Source organism: Falco cherrug, chromosome 1 (assembly GCF_023634085.1).
Source record: "Falco cherrug isolate bFalChe1 chromosome 1, bFalChe1.pri, whole genome shotgun sequence".
Classification (NCBI taxonomy): domain Eukaryota; kingdom Metazoa; phylum Chordata; class Aves; order Falconiformes; family Falconidae; genus Falco; species Falco cherrug.
In genome coordinates this window covers 88,782,050-88,806,266 of record NC_073697.1, presented here as the reverse complement: position 1 = coordinate 88,806,266, position 24,217 = coordinate 88,782,050, and the positions used below count along the sequence as shown (strand labels likewise).

Genomic DNA, 24,217 nt, shown 5'->3' with positions numbered 1-24,217 from the left:
CCCGGACACCAACGCACCTGCTAAAGCCAGACTGATTTTATTCAAATTGCAAATGTAAAACAGAATAATAATAATAATAAAAAAAAAAAATCAACACAACCCTCACTGGCTTCAGAGCAGAAAGCCGCAGGTAAACCGCACCCGGGCTTCCCTTCTCCTCCTTCGCCCCCCTGTTAAGGCTGCATTCACCACTAGTGCCAGGAGGAGGGACAGGCTGAGCCCTGGCTCCCGCACCTCCCGGCTCCTTTGGGAGAAGATTGGCACAAATCCCATGGGGCCAAGCCCAGCACAGGGCAGGGCAGGGCTCCTGCCCCACGGCCACCATGGCTGTTAGTGGGTCAGCATGAAGCTCCAAGAACTATGGGGTTACCTATGGGGAGCGGAGAGGTGGCGGGAAGGCAGATGGGGGGGAATGTGGCAGAAGAAGGGGTTTGCACCCCCAGCGGAGGGGCCAAGTCTGCGGCATGGGGCTGTGCCTCCTCATCCCAGCTCACGTACACGTCTCAACTGTAAATGGCAAGAGGTGGGAGCACCCGGCTCACCCCAATCCTGGCCCCATGGTGAAGGAGGACAAAAGGCCTGGCTGGATGTGCAAGTCTGGGCAGCACCTGCTCAGCAGCATAGGGCTGAGTGGGACCCGGGGGGCCAGGGTGCTGCACCCCAGGGGAGTCTTGGTGCTGGCAGGGAGGACGGAGCCTGGGGCCACACCAGCTCGTGGGGCTGGTGCCCCCCCCCCCAAGTTGCTGTGAGACCAGGCGCATCGCTCCCAGCCAGCAATGTCAGCCCCAGGAGCCCCCCGCCAGCTGCAATGCCTGGTGCACAGCTTGGCCACTGCACCCACAGAGCCCCCAGGAGGATCTCAGCACCCCCAGAAAGAGCTGGCCCCCAAGCAGCAGGCAGCTCCTGGCCGCCAGGGGCCCTGGGGACACAAGGCCACCATCCCAGGGGACACCTCACCCTAACTAACCAGTGCTCACAGGTGATGAGACCAGGGGAAGGTGTCACCAGGGGACTAGGGTGGGCATAACTGGGATGCTGGGGGACCGGATGCTGGGATGCTGCTCCCTCTCTGCTCCTTTTAGCGCAGAACTAATAATTTAACCTGCTTCAGAGCCTGTTCCTAAACACAGAGGTGGCTGGGTTTGGGGTGGGGGACACACACCGTGGGCAGACTTGGCCCCCGGCAGCGCCAGCAGGCAGCTGCGGGCTTGGTCATGGCTCTCCAGCTGCAGCCCCGCAGGGCGAGGGAGGTGGGGGCCACCCCGGCCCGGCCCCCTCAGTCCGTTTTCCACACCTTGTTGAGGAACTTGACCACCTCATCATAGATGACGAAGACGATGGCCACATCGAGGCAGACGCGGCCCAGGCGAGGCACTGTGCCCTTGTAAAACCTGCCAACGATAGAGGGGGGCCATGGGGCTGGCTGCCCTCACAGCCCCCTCCCTGCGCATCCTCCCCCAGTGCTGCCCCTCGTGCTACCCCTCGCCCGCCCCCACCGCAGGGCTTACGCCAGGGGTCCTTCGTGTTTCATGATCTGGTAAGCGCAGTCCCAGGTGCTCTTGTACTTGTGTGCTTCCAGCCCCTGCCGGGTGAGAAAAGCCAGGTCAGAGGCCAGAGCCAGGGGAGCATCCAGGGGGATTTTGTAGGGGAGGCAGAGAGCTGGGGGAGTGCCAAGAGGAACTGATCCCCCTTCACTGCTGCCAGCCACCAAACCCGGCAGGGATGTCCCCACCTCTGTGCAAACAGCTCCCAGCACCCCCACGGGCTAGCTGTGAGGGGGCAGCATTCCCAGCCGTCTCCCAAACCTCGCCAGCATCAGGCACCTGCCCTGGGGGCTGCACAAAACAACTTCCAGCTGTGGGTGACCCCAGCCCGCGCAGGCAGAGTGGTCCCACACCATGCCCCAGTGCCATACCTGCATCCTGGTCTTCACCACATCCAAGGGGGTGTTGCCAAAGACACTCGCAGCTCCGGCTAGAGCTCCAAACACCCCTGTGACAAAGGGGTTGATGACCTTGTTGGGATCATCCCCTGTGAAGGAGGAGAGGTTGAGGGCAGAGTGGTGGCATGGGGATGCGGCACCACATCCCCGAGAGAGCCTGCAGGGGAGGTCCCAGGTCTGGCTGCTGGTGGTCAGGGCTGGTGCAGTGCTGCACTGGGGAGGGGGGCATTTGGAGGGGACCATCCAGCAGCATCAGCCCCACAAAGCCCACCCAGTGCTGAGGGATGCAGGATGGGAGTGAAGGTGATGATCCAGAACCAGGACCCTTCAGCCCCACAAGCTGGGACCCCCCTGCTCTGGCTTTCATCTTCATCCATCACGAGGGGCTGAGCCACGAGAAGCAGTGCTGGTGGAAAGCCCAAACCCAGCTCCCAAGGATGGGCCGAGGCAGCCAGCTGGGGGGACGGGGCCACTGTACCTTTGTACCAGTTCTTGAGGGATGTCATGACGAAGAAGCGAATGGCCTGGTTCGATCCTTGCTTGAGGACAGTTGCGGTTAAGCCCTGGTAGGTCCCCTTCAATCCTGCAGCAAGAAGGTGTTGGAGGGGAGCACCACCTCCACGCGGGCTGAGAACCCCCCCCTCAGGCTGCTGATCCCAGCCTGTCCCCATCCCCCACCTCCCGCCCTGTCCCGCAGCGTGGGAGTACCCAGGGATCAGGGTGCCACATCCCTGGGACTCACCCTGTTCCCGAACGATCTCCCGGACGCCATGGAAGAAGCCGCGGTATTTGGGCTTAGGGGAGCACTGATCATGGATAAACTTCACCTGCGGGGAGACAACGCGCTTGGCCTGGGCGAGGGGAGATGCGATGGCCCCAAAGGCTGCCAGCCAACTCGCGCCTCACTCCAGGGATGGTCCCAAGGTCAGAGATGACCCATGTGGCCAGGCGAGTCCACAGGGGAAGCCTGTGCCCATGGCCAGCAGTGCATTTTGCAGAGGAAAACCTGGGAAACCACCTCTGCCAGCAACCGCATGGGCTTTACAGTACTAAAATGGGTGACGGTATGGCTCCTAGGTGGGGGGCTCCTCCCCGGAGCAGGGAAGGGGCCGTGGCCGCCAGACCTAACCTCTCCACAGGGCTTTCCAACATCAGCTCTTCCTCTACGAAACCAGTCCAAGCAAACCCCCACAGCCCCCAGGTCCCCAAAAGCCAGGCACCCTTGGGTCCTGCCCCTTCCCTTCCTGCCCCGGCTCAGGGAGATGCTGGTGGCTGCCTCCCACCTACCTTTACGGTCTCCATGGGGCAGACCACCACCACAGCCTCGGCCACACCAGCGCCCAGCCCACAGATGAGACCCCGCGTGCTGTCCAGTCGCCCTTGCTCGTCTCTCATCTGGTTGCTGAGGAACTCGAACATCCCAAACCTGCAAAGGAGCCACCATGCCAGAGCCCCCAGGCACCCGGGCCGGGGGCTGCACTCCCCTGCTCTGGGTCTGTCTCTGGGAGCAGCCACGCACCCTGCAAGAGGATCCTCCCCACCTGGGAAAGCACCTGGCTTCAGCAAAGTGCCGCTGGGGACACCAAGGGCAAACCCACCCCTGTGTCTGCCACTGCCCAGGGTCCCCCCCAGCTCACCCCAGGCCAAGCAGGACACCTACCTGACGGCGGCCTTGGGGATGGAACCGTACACCAGCGAGCTGAGCCCCCGGTACAGCCCCCGGATGCCATGGTCACGGACAGTCTGCTTCACGCAGTCCCCTGTGGCAGAGCACAGCGGCACCGCCGTCACCCGCCACACCGAGGGCCACTGTGCCACCCCCAGTGCCCCCCACCAAACCCCCCTCAGCCCCAACCAGGCTTCCCAGAAGCCTCTGAATACAGCCGGTGGGCTGGGCAGGGCGCTGGGTGCACACTCACCGATGCCCTTGTAGCGGGGAGGGTTTGCCTTCTCGTCCAGCTGCAGCTGCGTCTTCACGTACTCAGTGGGGAATGTGATGCAGATCTCTATCCCTCCGGCCAGGCCACCTAGACGGGAGAGGAGGGGACGCTGGGGATGGGAGTGGCACTGTGCCCATCCAGTGCCACATGGCTGCTGCCGGCTCCGCAACGGCTGAGCCCCAGACCTCTGGCAGTCAGGTCTGGGCTGGGACGTGGTGTCCCTGTCTTTGCCAAACCCCTGGGGACTTCACATGGCCCTGCGCCAGCCTGACACCCTGCACAGGCATCACCACCCGGCCACAGCAAAAGCTGGCGAGGGATCAGCCAAAGGGGGAAACTGGGCAAAACACCACACCCGCGGCTGCCGATTCAGTATCGTTTCCCTCTCAAAGGCTCCTCTCCCCTCTGGAGCCCCATACCCCCGCAGCAAGCAGCCAGCACAGGGATTTATAAACCCAACAGAGCCCAGCAGCCCTGCAGGAGGCCCAGCATCGCTGCCCCAGTGCCGGCAGGAGCCCATTTGCAGACGTGGCCATGCCAGCGTGGAAGCACAATTATCATCAAGGCTGCCCAGCCACCCTGGGCTCATGCAGGGGCAGCTGCCGGGTGCTGATTACATCGGCTGAAGCCTTTCCTGCCACGGCCCAGGGATGCGCCAGCAATCTGGCAGCGGGTGATGCCGGCTCTCAGTGGTTGGGCTCCTCTTAGTACACTTGAAGCGGCGGCAGCTAGCGCTGCACTATGCGATGCTGGGGAGCTCTGGGATGATGCTGCTGGGGCTTCGCACCCACGAGAGCAGCCCCGCCGAGGGCCTCCCGGCTCCTTGCCCAGGGAGGGTGAGTGGGCCCCCAGCCCACAGGATAGAGCATGGTGTGGGGTCTGGTCGCTGCCGGTTCCCAGCCCACCACACTGCTTCCACCGGCCCCTCCAGCCTGGCCACATCCTCAGTGTGACTCAGCAGAGCTGCAGCTGCGGGCACAGCCACCCCCGGCACAGCCCTGCCACGGCCCAGGGACATGCTGGTGGCCTAGAGGGAAAAACAGTGGCAGGGCGAGAAGGGCCAGCACCGGGGCTGGGTGCAGCGTTGGGCTATCCTGCTCTGCAGCCAAGCACAGCTCTACTTATCAGCACCCTCCAAAGTACCCTGCGAGGGGACGCTGATAGGGGACACCACAGCTGCTCCCTGGGACAGCAGCAGGCAGCTCCAGCTCCTTGGACCAAGAGAGTTTCTCATGTCCTCTTATTTCTTCTGTACTGCCCTCAAATTTACAAGAGAGACTCTTAACCTCTGTGGTGCTGCCTCCGGCTCCCTCCCGCAGTGCTGCTGCCAGGCTCAGCCAGCACAGGGATGTCCCAGCGCGCAGGCTGGCATCCCCTGGGGCACTGCCGCCTTCTCCCAGGCCCATCCTTCGTCCTTCTGGAGGAAAGCAGCCTCGCTGCGCTCCCTCCAGCAGCTGGGCAGCACCCACCTTAAAACAGCCTCCTAGTGTAGCCAAGGAGCTGCGCCAGCACTCAGCACAGCTGGCACAAGGGGAAAGCCCAGCCCCTTGGGCAAGGAGCAGCCCCCCGCTCCCATGGGCATGGCAGGGATGGGGACACCATGGCACCGAGTGCCAGCCTGTCATGGCCAGGGCAGGACCCGCCAGCCCAGCCTGGCAGCATCCCGGCCCCGTGGGGCGCTGGGGACAGGGCGCAAGGCCAGCCTGGCTCTGCCACTGCAGACAGAGGCCTCTTGTTTTCCTGTGTTCCCAGGAGGGGCCGGAGCTGCTCAGCCCAGGCCAGGCAGGCTCCTCCTGGGAGGCGACAGGCGACTGCTGCTGGCCTCCACGCCTCTGCAGGACCCCGAGCTGTGGTGGCGTGGGAGGATGCTGTGGCAGCCACAGCGAGGCCAGCTCGTGTCGCTGTGGCCAGCCGCTGGCTCTCTCCCAGAGGCACCACAGGGCAGCCACCATCCCCAGGGTCCCCAGAGCTCTCCCGCTGCCCCCTCACCCCTCTCCCATCCTTGGCAGGTCCATCAGAGGTGGCAGACGCTGCCGGTCCCATGGCACAGGGACTTGCCAAGTAGCTCCTGCAGGAACAGCAGGTGGGTGCCCAGCGAGCAGTGTGAGGAGGAGCAGCATCCTCCAGCTGGGTGTCATAGTCCCTGAAAAGCTGAGCAGCAGCTGGCACATCTCTGTGCTGCTACATGCCACTGTGCCACCAGCCTCGCTGCCACCACGGCCACAGGAATGCTGCAGCTGTGGCCAAGGCCACCTCCCTCCCTCCTACACCGCAGACCTGAAGTGCTGGACATTCTAAGGGCTGTAAATGTTTGTTCCCCCTCTGTCCCTGTAGCAACAGCTGCCACCCTGGCACCTCTGGAAGCCAGACAGCAGGGAAACACCCAGGACAAGCCCCAGTCCAGGGGCAACCAGCACCTCAGCTCACAGCAGCTACGCCAAACGGCACAGGGAGGGATGCTGTACCTCCTGCAACCCGTCCACAGCCTCAGCAGCCACCAGGATTAAGAGCATTCCTCCCCACAGGTGAGGCAGAGAGGCTCTGCCTGGCATCCCACAGGCAAAGCCACATCCACAAGAGCCTGTGAAGTGCCCTTGCAAAGGGACAGCATGCTGTCCCTGTGATCCAGCAGCATCTGGGGCACTGGGGCCACCCGAGCCAAGGACGGAGGAACCAGGTGCCCACACTGGCTCCCCACAGCAAACTGGGGAGCTGGATGCAAAAAGTGTCCCCACGCCAGAGCCACCGAAAGCAGCTGCTTTGTGCTGCCAGGTCCCCTTCCTACCCCCCTGTGTTCCTCTGGCCCCAAGTCCCACGGGAAGGCATACAGAGCAGGGACTTCAGACACAATCTGTGACCTGGGGCAATTTTATCCTGTTCTACCCTGCAGAGAGACAGGGCAGCACAAACCACCTGCCCTGCAGCCCCTTCCCTCCCTGGAAGCCAGACCCATCACAGGCCCTGCTCTGCTGCTGTGTGTCCTCTCACACTATTATATTCCAGCAGAAAATTTATTCTATGCAAATACATCACCCCACTGCCCACGAGCAGCAGCTTCTTTCAACTCCCCTCCCTCGCCAGGGCTGCTGAGCGCTCTGCAACCTGTTTACCCGGACTTTAACCAGCAGCTTCAGCTCTTGCAACACCACGGAGTCAGCAGGAACAGCCGGCAGCGAGCGCTCAGGAGGTGAAAGAGCAAGCGGGGTGGCGTGGACGCTGAGCCAAGGCTCTCAGCTATTAGCTGGATGTAGCAGAGCCAGAGCAGAGAGAACATCCTTCAGGGAAGGTCGCTCTGCCTGGCCCCAGAGGTGCCTGTGGTGGTGAGGATCCTGCTCCTGGCCCTGGGAACGGCTCGCTGCAGGCAACAGCCAGCAAACCTGACCCACAGGCCCAGCAGGGACAGCAGAGAAGGGAAAAGTACCTGTTTGTCAGCCACTTGGTGTGGTTTTCCCAGAAAAGCTTTAGCTCTCCTTTGCGGAGGAGCCAGCAGCACTACTTAAGGACACGGCCACAGCCCGTGGGCACCACTGGGGAGAGCTGGGGGAAGCAGAGGAGGATTTTAGGGACAGTGGGAAGGTGCTGCCCTGTGATGATTGCGCAGCACATGACGGCATCAGTGCACGCAGGCTCAGCTAATGACCTCAAACCCCATCAACAAGCAGCTTCCAGGGACCCCACCAGCCACCCCCTGGCCAGCCTGTCCAAAAACCCCCAGCTCCAGTGTCCAGGACAGTGCTGAGGGCGGGGGGATGCAGCCACGATGGGGAAGATGAGCAGACCCCCAGGGGCTGACACAACCTAAGGCTGCACAGCCGGGGCTGGCACTGTCACCCCCTGCAAAGCCCTGGCTGGAGGCAAGTGCCCGAGTGAGCACCCACTGCCCTGTTTGGGAGCCACAGAGGGGCAGGAGGCAGCACTGGCCCTCTGCCACTCCTTCGAGTGACTACACCTGCATGAGCATCCTGCTCCTGCAGGCAGAGCAGCAGGTCTCCGCGCAGCTCTGATGAGAAGTGAGCACCTGGAGAGCAATTTCAGCCTCTCCATTTTAAGGGTAATTTCACATGCAGATACACAAGCACCTGATTTCCATACAAAAAGCTCCTTTTAACTTCAGATTTGACAGGATGCTTTCAGGCCAGGGAAAATAATTCCTAAGGGCCTGGAAGCAAAGCAGCAGAGCTCTCACAGGACTCATGCCTGAAGCTTGTCCCTCCTGCCGGCTGCACAGCAGGAAGGCACAAACAGGCTTCCCACTCCTCTCCAGAGCATCAGCTAAAGCTGAGCCCTGCGCTCCACCCTGTTCAGGGGGCACCCGAGCCACTTGCAGAAGGTGCAGGTGTACAGGGTCAGCCGAGCAGCCCAGACCCATGCCAGGGACCACACACTGAGGCCACCGCAGGCAATCCTGCCTGCCTCCAGGATGCTGTGCTTACAGTTCCTACCCTCACAGGAGACTTGGTGCCCTTCCCCATTAGCCAAGATAGCTTTCAGAGCTGGAGAAATAAAAAAAAAACCAAAAAGCTGTTTGAAGACCAGCAGGGTGCTACAAATCATGGAGGCAGAAACACCCACCACCAGCTCATGACAGCTCTCTGCAGCCCAGGTGCTGCCCCATCAACAGCACAGACCCCTCTGCCGCCAAGGGATCGACTCTCTCTTGGCAGCCATCCATGCTGCTCTTGAGCCATCCATTAACATCACCCAGCTAAAGGCAGCAGTGGAGAAATCCTGCCCTGCCTGCAGTGGTGAAACGGGTTTAACGGGCTCCACCCTCCCCGCACCATCCCACCACGGCTCTTGTGAAACGGGCTGCGGGCTCCAGGGAGAGCCTGGCTCAGGCACAGGCAGGTGCTCTGCTGGGGCTGGTGCTCTTGGGGAGCGCTGGCCTTCAGCAGGGCTAGCGCGGTGGTCCTGGGCACCTCCTGCCATGCACAGCCCTGTCCTTGGGGAAAACCATCATGCGGGCTCCTCCACGGGGAAACGTCTCATACGGTGCTGAGATAGGGAAGGGCTGCCTGCCCCAAACCAGACTGCCAGAAGATCACCCGCATTTTGGTTTGAAGGGAAGAGACATGTCCTGCGAAAGGTCAGCCCATCCCAGAGGGTGTCCATCCCCTGCGCTGGGGCTAGGGCCCCCGTCTCCTATCTAGTAAGGGCAAGGCCAGTGGGGGGCATGGGGGTTCAGCATGTCTATCGGTAAACACACACGTGGCTGCTTTCATCATGGGAGGGTGCTGTGGCCAGGCTGGTGAAAGTCTGATCCCCCCGGCAGGGATACACAGAACGACAAACATGAAATGTGCCTCCGTAGGGTGGGTAAACAGCCCTGTGCAAACAGCGCTGCAGATAATGCTGTGGATGGGATGGAGTAATTTGTCCCTAACGTTACTGGAACTGTCCAGTTTCAACAGGCCATCCTTTCACAACCTGCTCATTCATTGCTTCTTTACATTTACTTCTCAATGGGCCAATATTCCAATAAATCATTACTGTATTTTAAACTTCTTGGCTGTGAGTATGATGGTAGAAACCATTCCCCTTTGCTCGCAGTCACAGCACCATCTGCCTTTGGTGCTGACTCCACCTTTGGGGACTGGCCAGTCCTCCATCCTGGTTCAACTCACCTTCTCCCTGCCATCCTGCACACCCTGAGGCCCCAGCTCCATCACTGTGAGCTGGCTCCCAACCAACCCACCACACTGCTTCAGACACTTACTTTTTAAGCGTCCAAAAATCTTTCTAAAGACAGGCAACAGGGAGCTGATGTCAGAGCCCAGGGCTGTTGGACAACTCCCCCAGCACAACCCTGTAGCTGGATGAAGGAGCCACCGTTGGGTGGGACTGAGAAGCCACTTCCTGGGGACAGGCTCTGGTCCCATGGCCACCGGCACAGGGGACTGACCGCTGTAGCGGTCACTAGAGCATGAAAGAGATAGCAAAAAATCAACCCCTGCTGTCAGGAGGTGACATGAGACCTCAGAGCACAAGCACAGGGTCACCACAGCTCAGGCAGGAGCACAGAGGCTGCATTGGCATGCACCGCACAAGGTCATCAGAGCCGAGAGACGCCGCAACATCCCTGAGCTGTCAGCTCGCAGTACTCATCGCCTCCAGGAAGATGGATGGCTCCTTCTGATCATTTATGTCAACCCAGAGAAAATGGTCACCTGCAGAATGACAAGCAGAGCATCAGGCATGTGAAAAGCTTAGAAACTCAAATTTCCAAGCCCAGGGCAGACCCCAGTGCACACAGAATTCATTCAGACTGAAGGTGGGCACTCCAATGTGGTTTCCTAGTCCTGGGGCTGACAGGCTGGGGCTGCTTTAGGTTTCAAGCTTTGGGGCTGCTTTAGGTTTCGACAGCAGCTACGGTCCGTGAGGGCTCACAGGCACATGCTTCTTTTGCCCCACTCCCCAAATAGCAGGGAGACAACCCCAGGGGAATCCACAGCCAGGCGGGATGCACCAAGGGCCAGCGGAGCTGGCAAGACTGGTTCCCTCCATGCTCCCCAATCCTCCCCCTGCCATGTTCAGCCCACCACCCTGCTCCCCCAGCTCAGCATCGAGAAAGAAACATTCTCCACCCTGCTGAGCACCAGACATCTATCTAAAAGCCTAGGAGCATGCTGGACCACAGCCATTCCCGGCAGCACAGCCTCCTTCCCACCCTCCCTAGAGGGCAATGGCCCTGAAGTCCAGCTGGACTTGGGACTTTTGGGAAAGAGATCCTATTCTCCAAGAAGCAAGTCTCAGGTTTCACACGGAGTCCCTGACTGCTCTCCTCTGTAGGCACAGCATTTCCTAAGAAAGATCATATCAAGACATCAACAAAGAAGAGGAAACTGAAGCTCTAATTACTGCTTTGTTTCTTGTGTGATCTCGGGCTCCCTGCTGAAGGTGTGCTTCATGCCCTACCCTGCAGGCCCTTCTCCTTCTTCCTGCAGGGTCCCTCTCCCTGCTGCCCGTGATCCTCCCGGGACCACGGTGCATGCCACTGCTGTTTCCCAGCGGTACTCAATGTTTGCAGCAAACACCAGAGCAGCAGCCACAGCCATTGCAAGCTTTTTCCAAATCAAGCACTGTGTAGGACAGCATCCAGGCGTCCTGCTTCCCCGACCAGGCTGGATTAGGTGTAGGCATGAATAGCAACTGTGCACCAGCCCCCAGGCAAGCAGAGGTACCACTGCAAAGAGCAAGGCAGCTGGGAGCTTCTCTGTGGGAGGGAGCAGACCCCAGCTTCAAAGCTGGCTAAAAACAGAGTAAGACTGTACTTAACTCTGGGCAGGGCAGGCAAAGCCTTTCATCAAATGGCCACTGCTAACCAGGAGCAAAGCTCTCAGGAGGGCAGAGATGCAGGGGTCTGCCTGCAAAATGGCAAGGACCATTTGTGTTGCACTCTAAATAGTCCACCGCAGGCTGGCTCGAGCTGACCTAACAGCACCATGGTGCCCGAAAACCCAGAAAGGAGCCCTCTGAGGAAACAGGGGTGACTGCCTCCACCAGCTCCGTAGCCAGTGTTCCTGCCTCCCCGCTTGCCCACTGCAGCATGGCCCCGTGCTGGGAGCTGCACAGCGGACTGGCAGCACCCAACCCTGCAGGAGGCTGGCAGGAGGGACAGGAGCCTGGCTGGCTAAAAGGTTTGTTTGGAAACCCTTAAGCTGGCTGTAGGGAGGCTGAAGGCATGGCCGGACTCCCAGGTCTGCCTGCTAACAGGTTATTGCCTAGCAGAAGAGATGTGAGCTGGCCCTCAACCCAGCTCATGAGTTCACAAGAAAATTATGCCCGCTTTAGAGCGGGTAACAGCCAGCAGATGAGTTAGAAAGACAGATAATATCTGCTTCAGCATAAAGCCTGCATGTTTGCCAGTCTTTTAACCAAGTTTAAGCCAAGGCACACTATATCAAAGCTTAATGTTCTACAGCCATGTCACTTGTGATCCAGTGCCAGGTCCCCCAAACCAACTTGTACCATCAATTCAGAACCTGGGAAGCTCTTCCCCTTGCAAAGGGGGTTCCACAGGTTGAACAGTGTCAGTGACCTGCACCCACTCAGCTCTGCCCTCTGGAAGCCCAGTCTGCACGGAGCACCCCCAAGACCAAGTCCTGGCAGTGACACTCACCCAACCGGCCAGGATGGCCAAGCTGCTTTTGTGTGCTCAGGCCGCACATGGCCGCGGCACCGGCAGTAGCACAAACTGTGGTCACAGCAAGGTGAAGCGCTGCCTTGGCACACAACAACTGCTCGGACAAATGAGAGCCCATTAGTAAATTAATTTTTAACTTCTTGTTTGTCTGTTGTAACAACTGAAGGAGAAGAGCTCTTGGCAGCCAGAGCTTCACTCTTGTCTCTTAAGAAAAGAGCCAGCGCCAGCCTGCTCAGGTCTGGGCAGCGCAGCGGAGCTGTGCCTCCCTGGCAGAGGATCTCAGTTACACAAAGGTCTGGGAGCTGATACGCATCCAGGGTGGGATGACGGCTGCTTATTTAACTCCACCAGCACAAATGAGGCTGACTAAGCACAGCACAGTAGGAACAGTCCATCTTTAACACCTCCAGCTCTCCAGGAAGTTCAGCTTCGGAGCACACACCCCTATTGTGCAGACAGATGTCAGATGAGAAACATTAAGAGCATCAGCAAACCACCTAAAGTCAGCAGAGACAGCCACAAATGGCACTGCATCCCCCCAGCAAGGGGCTGGAGGGCTCAGCAGACTGGGATGCAGGGAGTTAACAGCAGCTTTCTCCCATTTATGTGATTCTTTAATACAATCAGATGCCACAGAGGCTTGGCTGCCTATTAACCAATTACTCTGGTTTGCTGTGCTGGAGGAGAAGACTAGCATCTTAATAGGGTCCCTCTTCCACCTCTGCAGCCTCAGGCAGACCCAGAAGGGCTCCTCCAAGCGGGGGCATGTGCAGCTTTACGCTATGTTGCCCAGCCTGACACCTGACAGAGGCCACAAGCACCATGTCCCTTTCTTTCCACCTGAACAGCTTCCAGGCACACCCACAGCAACTTTCCTGGCAGGGGCGAGCAGGGCAAGCCTGCTGCAGCCTCTGTCACAGTATGCCGATAAGCTGCCCACAGCTGATGATCCTCAGGCTGACTGAGGAGCAAACAGTCTGCCTTTCCCATCCTAGGTTTGGATTAAATCCCATTTAAAAGACCTGTAAATAAAAGAGGATAAGAGGAGGCCTAAACTAACAACCCATTCTGAAGGGGTGGCAGCACAAGTCTGGAGAGCCCTGAGGAGCTCTGGAGGAGCCTGGCCTCACCGAAGGGTTCGTTTGAAGGACAAGACACCTTCTTGTTTGGCTGCGGCTGCCACCTTCTCGCACCCCAGCCCTTTGGCCGGGCAGCACCGGTGACGGCACAGACCCTCCAGGCGATGTGACCCTGCGAGGCCTCGTCACCCTTGGCAAGCTCCAGCACTCACGTCCATTTCCCACAGCGCTGCCACCCCCAGCAGTTGGGATCTGCACAAGGGGAGGCTGAGCACTGGGGTGGGGGCAGCACTGGCGGGCAGAGCCGGAGCGGCGACGGCTCAGCTCCTCGTGCCAGCCGGGATGGGCAGAGCCTCACTCCTCCTGGGTCCCTGCTACGGGAGGCTGGAGCTCTGCCCTCGGAGGGAAGCGGGGAGTTAGACTGAGGAACAAAGGCACAATCGTAGGAGGGGGAACTGATTGGAAAACACAAAAGCTCGAAACCAGGCCAATCACGCCGAGGCCCCGATGGCTTGTTCCAAAGGGAAGACACTATCCTCCACTCTGGGAAACGTCCTGCAAGTAGCAGGAGAAACCAGGGAGCTAATGAACAGCTACAAAGGAGTTTAACAAGCCTGCGACTGTCTTGGACTCCATTCAGCACCAAGCTCACACCAGCCACCAGCACAAGGAAGCGCGTTAACTCTGCAGTTACTGCAGCACACAGAGCCTATTCAGATCCCATGGAAATGGTCAGAACTGGACGGGAAAACACACCCTGATCCACGGAGACTGATGCAGAGACACAAAGGAGGCACCGAGAAGCTGCAAAAGGAGCTGTACCAAAGCAGCGTGCAAGACGTGGCTGGAGCAGGGACCCGAGCGCTGCCCCCTCAGCTTTCTGCCTTAACCCGCCGGGGGTGCAGTGGGGGGGTGCAGCGAGGGGGCCCCGCTGCCGCCGCTTCAGCTCCCTGCCGCTGACGCGGAGCCCTGCCCCGCTCCGCAGCCCCAGCACCGCGCCTGCCCCGGCGCGGCCACAGGTTGCAGGGCCAGCGGCAGCCCGGCAGCAGAGCCCCGAGCCGGGGGGACAGCACGGCTCGCCGCGGGCCACCTCCCCGGGGCTGCCGGGAGGCGGCGGGAGAGGGGCCGGGCTGGCCGCAGGGCTACCGGGCGCGCCCGGCGGGAGCGGCCCCGGGCGGGACGGGCGGTGCCCGCGGGCTGGGCGGCAGCGGCGGGATGGAGGCGGCACCTGCGGGGCCCGGGGCGCGTCACGGCAGCCCCCGCCCGGCACGGCCACTCGCGCTGGCAGCGGGGCGGGGGGCGCTTACCTGCCAGGATGGCCTTGCCGGGGTGAGTGAGCTTGGCCTTGCCGGCGGGGGCGGCGGCGGCCAGGCGGCGGGGCGCGGCGGGGGCGGGCATGGCCGCGCTGTGCCGCGGCTCCTGCGCTGCCCGGCGGCGGCGGCGGCCGGGGCCGTATTTCAGGGCCGCGCCCGCGGAGGGGCGGCCCCGGCGGCGTCACATCCTCACGCCGCGGGGCGGGGCGCGCACCCGGGGGGGGCGGCGGGAACCGGCGGCGGCTGCAGCGCGGTCGGGGCTCGCCGGCGCCCCCGAACCTGCGAGCAAACGCGCGGCGTAGTGCCGCAGGGGCCGGCCGGGAGCCCCCCGGGACGCGGCAGCACCACCTTCCCCCGGCACAGCGGCCCCGGCCCGGCGCCCCGCGGGCAGCACCCGCAACCCGGCGAGACCGGCACAGCAGCGCGGCCGCCGCTCCGGGCCGGGGGCGGGTAGGCTGCGCCGCTCCGAGCCTGCGATGCCCCCCTGCCCACTCCTGCCCTTGGGCTTCCATCGTCCCTCACTCCCTGAGGAAGGGAGAGAGGGAAGTGCCAGGGCAGCAGTCGCCTGCGAACGCCTGACACTGGCATCGGGAGAGAAACCAAAAAGATCCTCCAATTAAAATTAAAAGACTGCCCGGGCTTGGTTCAGATCACAGTTATTTTAGAGGGGGGTTTATTATCTGTTGCTCCTAAGTAATTAGGCCGTGCAAAGAGCAGCACTACCTGGTTTTGCTTTATCAGCAGACAGAGGAAGACTGCATTGTCCTTCACTAATTCACATCTGAAAGCTGCATTTACAGAAACGCTGGAAAGAAACCAACAGTGTTTGCTTTTCCCTCTGGGATCGCACAGAAAGCAGGGAACACCAGAGCTGGATGCCGGAGCTGTGTTCTCCCTTTCACCTGGAGCAGCCACCCTCTTCCAAAGAGGGAACCTTTTGTGTAAGGAATGCCCGCTGGCCACGCACGGAGCATGCTCCTGTCGAGACTTGCTATCTGTGCACTTTGTGACATGATTTTTGCTTAACAAGGCTCCACGCTCAGGCAGCAGGATTCCAGCTGCCAGCCCCATCTGAAAGCCGGCACCACAGCTATGTAGCTTGGCAGCTCAACTGCCGGCGGAAGGACCATCTGGGAAACTGAAGCACCTCTATTCTGCCAGGATTAAAAGCAAATGAATACGTACATGCCTTGCAGAACTCGTTGCCAGGTGAGGCCAGAACTATACATGGTTTCAGAACAGAATTAAGACAGTTGCAGAGGCAAGTCCATGGGGAGGTAAGGCGGAAATGAACATGCAAAGGGAACACAGCAGGAAAAAACACTCAGAGTCCCAGGCACTGATGCAGAGCAGCTATTCCAGTTCCAGGTAGCAGTACTGGAATGGCAAAAATAAGAGAAATCCTTTCAAAGATGGCAAACAGAAATGCATTTGGATTTCTGGTTAATCTCTGCCACTCCCCACTACTTTTCCATCAAATGATGATAACGTTCATGTATGCCGATAGACATGTATATGCACTGCCATGAGGCCATAATTACCTTCACAGCAAACACTGGCTCTTGGAGATTCCTGAATCAAGCCAGCAAGGCCTGTGCACAATCTCATCTTGTCCAAGAAAATACTATGCCACATGCTTAATTCACATCAGCCTCGATGGGATTCACAGAAGTGCATACTTTGCTGAACAGGGAAAGGATTATTCCTATATAATCACATGCAAATCACAGGCCATCTCAGCTTGACCTCAAAGAAGCTGCTAACACTACTTGTCAGCAGAAACCCTGAAGAAGAGCATCAAAGTAAGATAATCAGCAACCCCTGAAATGCTGGAGACTGCAAAAGGTGCGCTTTAAATCCTGTGACTTAGGTGAAAGCAAAGACTTGGCTGGACTTGCACTGTCAAGAGCATCTCCTAGGAAATGGGTGGTCAAAGCATAAAAGAGCAACTACTGTTATGGACAGGACATCAACTCCTCTGCCTTACTGCTCTCACTTCAGGAGTTTTCACGGAAACAACCCTCTGACAATCCAAACCCACTTCCCTTGCTGGTGGCTGGTGCTTGTTTCTGCTGCAGTAGAAATACATGAGAATCACAAAACAGGTGCTGCTGCAGCCTGTGTATCTCATGGCACCCCTCCAGGCCCTAATAATCAGAATTAAAAAGAACTATTGAAGATGAAAGCAACTCTTGTTATTTTTTTTTTTTTTAAACACAAACACCGATTGCAGGCAGAGCTTTCTGCATCCTACGAAGCACATAAACAGTGACCACCCTTGCCCCTCTGCCAGATAGTTGTTTGGGGTTTTTTTTCATTTAATTGGTACAGCTTGATGCACCCAGCAGCACACCATGGGTTCAGAGACCTTCAGTGGTCAATATAGGGCAGGTAACTTCATGTCATATGCCCTTGAAGCAGAGAACCTCTTCATTTCACTGAATAAACAGCTACATTATCTGAATTCTTACAACTCATCACCTACTGCAAACCTTTCCATGCATTATCAATCCCCATCACTTGGGGTCTTACAGTAAAATAAGACAACTCACTTCCTCCCAGGTTCCCTGATAAGACCAAACAATTCCTTTATGCATAACAGATCCTACGCACGATGGGCTTCAAGGAGAAGTGATCATATTGAAGATCTGAGTCAACGTTTCCCTAGCTTTCAAGTGTGCACAGTAGGAGCTACTGTAACTATAAGGAAGATGGTGCTATTCCAAAACAACTTGCATGATTCCCACTTGATCACACATGCAGAAAAAGTTCTGTTGATACTCAAGATTATTCACTGAGATTACCAAGACTGAGCCTCTCGAGAGCCCAACAGAAGTAACCATTAACACCTGAGTGGGCCTGACTCATCCCAGAGGACAAGTGAAATCCACGTACTGCATTCAGCATTCATAGGTTATCATTCTGCTATCAGACCACTGTCACAATTCCCTCACAGCACGATATATTACTGAAAGAAACTACTCCAGTTGACAAACCCCATGTCCCTCACCCTCTAACTGGGGAAAAAAAAAAAAAGTATCTTCCAAAAGGAAAGCAATTAAAAGATTTACCAACCACCTCTTCCCACCCAAATACACTCCTGGCTTCCCAGCTGGATAACCAGCACTTTGGGAATTTGTGCTCTGCACAATATTGGAAAGCTCGTTGCTGTGGAAAAGAACATACCAGATGAGTTTGTAATTCTTCCTTTCATAACCACTAGGGAAAAAAGGAAAAAACCAGATTTTTTAGATTAAGAGATTTAAAAATCTTGATTAAAACCACAGTAGGCAAAAAACCCCCACCAAACAAAAAAACAAACCAAAACAAAAAAAACCCACACCTCAAGTCATTGAACCACACAGGAGAATGCATGACAAACTCAGAACTTGACTCAGATTTTTTAAATTCCAACACAAAGCAAGACAGGACCTCACTAACTGTATTTCAAATTCATCCCATCTTAAGCTTAAAAGCTGGCAACTTTACAGTCTGTTTTAGCTGGGAAGAAAATGGATGGATTTTGCTACCTTCCTGAAAGATCTAGACTGAAACACGTAACTATGCTAAAAGTTTTGCAGCATTTTATTAGTAGAACATGAGTCAGGATCTGTCATTACCTTTGGAAAGATGCCCAGGAAAAACACATAGTATTGAAAAACTGGAAAGCTGTACTAGCAACAAACTTTTTGAAGGCTGAATGGTTGCTGAAGTAGATGGAGCAGAATAAAAAGACTCCAGATCCATTGAGCTGGATGACGGGGTGCACCTGCAGGTTGCTATAGCAAGTGTTAGTTCACTTGGAAAACCACAAACTAATTATGCACCAATGTCACAAAGTACTCTGGTATCATTAAGCACTCTCCAGCCTTATGTCACACAACATTCTATCACAAATTCAAGATGCCCCAATTTTACTTTGTGGGAACAAAGGAGATTGAAGCAGTCTTGGGGTACTCTGTAAAGCAAAAAAAGAAATACAGTCAGCTTAGAACCAAGTGACAAACCAAACCATTTACAACAGGAAGGACCTAGAAAGACTGAAAGAAGTTCTACAGACAAGAAATACACCTTGTCACAAGGTAGTATGCACACTTCCTAAACCGTTTGTTATAGTAACCTGGTACACACAGTGCTACTTGTTCCAAGATTTGCAAGATTTCCACCTCAATTTTTTTCAGTGCAACTTGGATCCACTGTCATGCTGGTTTAATCACGCTGAGAATTACTCTGTGGCCAAGTTCTAGCTCGTCAACTAAGATGTCGCACACTGAAGCATAAACATTAACTATACAGCAGTTGAACAGTCAGCTTTGCCCAAGTATACCATGTATGCCTAAGTATAAGAGTTATGCATGCTCGTTAAGTGGGCATCAGACAACAAAGGATTTGTTTGTGAGGTTTAATTCAAAAACCAGAAGAAATCTCTTATGCTTCTGAGTAACTGTTGCTTGTTTTGCCAGGGGAAAAAAAAAAAAAAAAAAGTTGTTCCTTGTTTTATGCAGCCTTACTAAGGGATCCACGTCACACTAAGTGCCAGCTCTCAGCACTGGAGTTGCTAAAAAAGCAGCAGCTATTAAATCAAAATTAAGTTTTGGACCTTACAGTTACTACTGTCTTTCCCATATCATTCCTATAATTTGTACAAACTTGAATAGGCTTCATCTGCCTATAATTTTTGTCTTTTAAGAAGCAAAATGACTTAGGAGCATTTTCTTCTGCTATGCTACCTTTTAACTATAGAGCCCTAAAAAGGGGTGGGGGGTGGGGAGAGGGAAGGGAAACAGGAGTTATATAAAATACCACAACATTATATAGTCAGTAAGAAACAGAACTTACCCCAGCAATGCCTTCCTCCTGAGTTTATGGGGCTGGCTCATCTGGCTGAAGAGAGCCGACAGCAGCTGCATCCACCAGAATTCTGCTTCTAGCAGCTTTGTTAGATATTCTTCCTCCCCTTTCACTTGGTGTTTGTACTGGAAGAAACCAGTAACCTTTAAAGACGCAAGGAAGCAAAGGACAACATAAGAAGCAAAAACGCTAGGCACAGAGCGCACAGCGGAATGCTGGTGAGAGTTCTATGCCAAGAGAAGCACATGTCCTTGCAGTCATTTGTGGAGAGATTGGCTTCCACCTAGCTCTCAAGACATTAAAGCAGCTGGACAGCAACACTTGTTAATTACTTGTCATTTCAGATGCCAGATTTTCAGTTGCCTAAAGCTTGCCAAATTGGGGAAAATCCACCTAAGGTCTGACAAGAGCTATTACAGAAGGAAATCCATACTCTTGTTCCTCACAGGAAAAGAATGACTCTGTAAAAGCCGTATGTAGGTTCAAGCAAATTCCTATCTAACAGTATCATAAACCCAGAGTTGAGTCTTCAGATGCTGCACTCTGCAGCATGTTCTGCACAAAGTGAGTATTCTATATGACAGCACTAGCCCGATCGCACTCAAGTTGTGGGAATTCATGAGCAGCTGGTGTTGAAGGAGGCTTTCTGCAAAATAATTTTATCTAAGTTGTCAAAAACTTGGTGGCCACTACAACTTCATAAGCTGCATTAAATCCTCCACTTAACCCACTGAAAGAGAGGTTATTTCCTGCAGAGACTGACTTTAACTGTTAAAGAAACAGTGAAGTGTTCTGGTACACAAGAGTGTGTTCTGCCCCTTAGGTACAGCTGCACAGTAATGGTAGGGAGCATATGTTTTTAGATACATTTTAGAATGCAAGATCACAAAGTTTATAAAAGACATTACAGTTAGCAAAAGCTTAAGATACCAGGAGAGCAACTAAAGCAAGAGTATTCAGAGCTGGCATCTTTGCTTTCCTTGAGAACTCAGTCATTCCTGTAATTAGATTTCTAGACTGAAGTTATTAAGGATCCCCAGGCTAGCTCAATTCTTTACAGGTCATGAGCTGTTCTAATATTTAACCTAGCAGTTTACTGTATTTCACCATCAGCTTGTACTTGTTGCTATAAAGTGACAGTAAGTTTTTAAATTGAGAGGAAGGAAACTTCTAGAGTCATACTAATCCTAGAGCTCGTTTCTAGCTCCAGCTGACTTATCCAAATTCCTTTTGACCCACAAGGAACTGCTTACAACAGAAGTACCATGTCTGGAAAATAGCATGCTACCTGGCAGATTCCTGCTAGGAATAAGTCTGTACAGAGTGCAGATTTGCTTGAACTCATTAGCTGCTCAGTATTTCAAGGTGAGCTGCTGGGTGCTGATCAGTACAAAACTGTGGTTAGTAAACACTTAGAGCACTCCGGCCTCTATCAGGCAGGTGCACACCACATCTCTTTGCCATTGCTGCTGTAGCACAGTGACCAAGAGAGAAAATATGTTAGTTAGGGTTTTGCCAAAGCATAGTCTGCTGTTTCTGATTTCACAACCCTAACAGTCTCTACTAGTTGTCATTTAAAGGTGTTTTGCCCTGTTCAAGTAGAATTCAGTATGAACAGGCATAGCTTACCAGTACGGCTGCTATATTGATGTATTTTTGTGGAGAAGACACTAACTGCAGCACCTCCCTCACCACAGGACTGAGCTTTTCCAGTCCTATGAATGAAATCATGTAAGCATGTGACCATCTCCTGCAGCATGACCTCCACATGTGACAAAGCATGCCTATGTGTCCAGTGAAGAGACAGCAACTCCCTTTTAACTTAACTGTTAAGACATCCATGTTAGGTGCTTTGACACAAGCTTCCCTTTTCCTGCCTGGCATCCTTAGTTGTCAGATTAAGAAACCTGATGCTATTAGTGGTACTGTATTACTACTAGCCAGTCCCCACCCCCAAGATATTAAGACTAGAACCACACAGTGGATACTGCAGTTTTACATTTATAGTTGGACTTTTATAATATTCAAGATTAGCACAAGATTCATAACCATAAATTATACATTGTTATCTAAGCACATAAAACGTTAATGATACATGTATTTGAAGTGGCACAAAGTAATAATACATCCCTGTTGGCATTCTCAAAGAGGTGGGTGATGGACACGCTGTTGGTGCTACTGCAGCATAGCAGAATGGAGTCACGGCACCCTGTTAATTCAGGCGGTGCTGACTGTCCACCAGACAGGGTCAGAACATGGTGTGGCAGGAAGCCAATGCCAGAATCAATTAAAGGTGCAAATAAAAAGTCAGGATTATGGCCCTTCCCTACTGCCTCAGTATTTTAGCAGTGCGACCCCACTCCCTAACCCTGACACTGTGCTCTTGCATCTCTAGTGCTTTGGCAGCCCATGCACACTCCTATGTTCACTTGCCACACATAGCTGAGGTTTCCTTTAGTACCATTTAACGTCAATAAGTAACATGCTCTCTTCTTGTTAAACAAAAGGATCTGGGAAGTGTTTGCTCTCTGGCATGAGAAGATTTATTTTCTTCAAGTCTCAGATCTACTCCAGAAAATATAGAACAGACTCCAACAGCATTGAACCCCAACAGCATTATCATCCAGAAAAGGAAACTTTCCCAATATTTCTCTAAACATTCAGAGCACAAATATTAGAAAGCTTGTTTTCTTTTGCACATAAGACTGCAAATAAAATGGGGTAGTCAGATGTACACAAGCTTTCAACAATTCATTATTAACGAGATGCTTCACTGAATTGTTAACAACCCTGCTACTTCAGTAGCTTCAGCTAAAGCTTTAACAACTTTGCGCCAGGCAATTTCCCAGCTGCCTTCAATGGGCTCTGCAAAAGAAAAAAATATGCTCTCTTCCCCCTGGCCTCAAGCAGTTATTGCTATATGAGTTAGTGAAATAGTGCCTTAACTTCAGACAAGAGTCTCACAATGTCATTAACAAAAGCTGCCTTTCAGAAGTTGAAATGTAACCGGACAATAATCAATAAATAACAGTAACAGGCATCCCGTTGAAGTCTCCTCACTGAGCCAGGCAGCAAGTGTGTTCAACCAACAGAAGGTCATCTGTGCCTTTAGGACCATTGTACACTTCTTGGAGAAGTTAAAAAGGGACGGGAAGGAAGAGAACAGAGACAGTGAAGGTCTGTCAGAGAGCTAGTTACATATTGAAACCATAAACAGGCGGCTGGGTGAATCCTGGTGCTGTGTATCCATATGGGAAGTTTGCCTGGGCAGGTACTGCACTGGGGCCTGCTGTTAACATCAACTGCTGGCCTAGAAAAGCATAAGAAAAAAAGAAAGTTAGTTTAAGAACTCAAGCTTCCCTAATGCTAGCATACCATGGGACAGGATTATGAGGCTTTAGCTAAAAATCAGCCACTGTGCAAGCATACACTAGCAAGTCACACTATTACTCATCATGCACCACAGAGTGGGCACCTGGGCCGTCTGCCCTTGCTACCAGAAAACTACAAAAGCAAGGCAGGACTCAGAAGAAAGATGAGCATCAACTCATCTTGACATTATAAACATGGCTTGTTTTGAAGAGACCATACTGAAGGCCAAACAAACTGATATTATTTAACTCATGCATGGTCAGAACTGAAAAGTAAAGCAATTCAAGCACATAGTTAGGTCTGTTAGGTCTCACAGTCTGGCGAGTGCTGCAAAAGGCCTGAGCATACCTTGACAGACTTGTCTTCATCACTATGACCACACATGCCTCATGCATATGTTAAATTCAGGTTAACATTTACATCAGACAGTGAACCAGTCACATCCTTCCCTTACCAGCCACTCTAGGTGCTTGTTAGCAGAATGCCTCTTCAGAAGGGCTTCTAAAATAGCAGCATACTTGAGGGCAGCCATGTTTTTTTGGCTGTATGTGTCTTAAAATGGGTGAGCTAGAAAGCCAGTCTGCCTTTCTACTTGGAAAAGCAGAAAGCAGACACATTCCTCTTAGACAGGAATAACAGGAGGAATTTGCATGCTCTCTAAGTTATTCCTGGGGTTGTGTACACCTTGGTATGTCCTGTCACCATACTGAAAGACTATTCCTAAGCTAGAGTTCTGAGCCATGTAAGAGGAGCAATACTTTAGCTGAAGAGCAGAAGTACTATAAGAGTGAGATGTCACTTCAAAATATACAGTTCATGTAGCAAACAACCATTTTACTATCTAGTTGAAACCAGTTTACTTTGACTGGAGGTAGTAATTTAAGTTACCTCCACAAAATGAGACCAGAGTGACAATAGGTAACCAATTAAAACCAAGTCTTTCACCTACCAAATACTATTGGAGTGGGTTCAGTTACTTGTTCCTCTTCTTTTCTTAGGCTTTCAGAAGCATCAAGTTTATCGACCTACATCGAAGCGAACAGGAGATTTATGAAGGCCTTTTCTAGGAACTGCACCATCGTGTGAAGCTTTTCATGCCTGGTACCTTAGCTGTCAAGTGCTCCTTTTACTAATGCAAGTTGGAGACAACAGATGTCTGCATGTTCCCAGCAAGCAATGTTGTAAACCTGCCCTCCCAGCTGCTTTAGATTTATTGCAATAAACAGTAGCTGTCAAATGCAACTGAGACCATCATTACCTTCAAGCAAAGCACTTTTTGGGGCCCTAGTCACTGTTAACTCTATGACCCAGAAAACAAGCCCATCAGATTGCAGGTCGAAGTATTACTTCAAATGGGCCTAGCCTAACCTATACTTATGTATTAACCTGCAAATCCTCTCCCCTTCAATGAGAGCACCCAGATACATGGAAATATTCTAGACTCACTAAGTCTGATATTATCTAGGACTACAGCCTAACCTGGGCTGCAGAGTGCTGGTTTAACTATATTAGTATTCACATAAACTTCTAGAGGAAACTCTAGAACCATCATGGAAAGTGGTCTATAGTATCAGCTT

General features: G+C 53.8%; 2 protein-coding genes across 2 annotated transcripts in view; both read right to left on the bottom strand.

Annotated features, from left to right (window-relative positions):
* Positions 1-21: 21 nt before the first annotated feature.
* SLC25A1 (solute carrier family 25 member 1) lies at positions 22-14,569 on the bottom strand. Its single transcript, XM_055704499.1, has 9 exons — positions 14,412-14,569; positions 3,862-3,969; positions 3,603-3,702; positions 3,230-3,368; positions 2,685-2,769; positions 2,421-2,525; positions 1,916-2,031; positions 1,509-1,582; positions 22-1,391 (listed from the first exon to the last, which is right to left on the bottom strand). Exons 1-9 carry the CDS (start codon positions 14,500-14,502, stop codon positions 1,277-1,279), a joined length of 933 nt encoding a protein of 310 aa, XP_055560474.1. The 5' UTR covers positions 14,503-14,569; the 3' UTR covers positions 22-1,276.
* A 6,684-nt stretch (positions 14,570-21,253) lies between these two features.
* Positions 21,254-24,217, bottom strand: part of CLTCL1 (clathrin heavy chain like 1) — a 35,383-nt gene continuing 32,419 nt past the window's right edge. Inside the window, exons 31-32 of the mRNA XM_055704485.1 lie at positions 23,590-23,665; positions 21,254-22,578 (exon numbers count right to left, since the gene is read on the bottom strand). Coding sequence (XP_055560460.1) covers positions 22,463-22,578; positions 23,590-23,665 — 192 coding nt within the window. The 3' untranslated portion in view covers positions 21,254-22,462. The remainder of the gene's footprint in view (positions 22,579-23,589; positions 23,666-24,217) is intronic.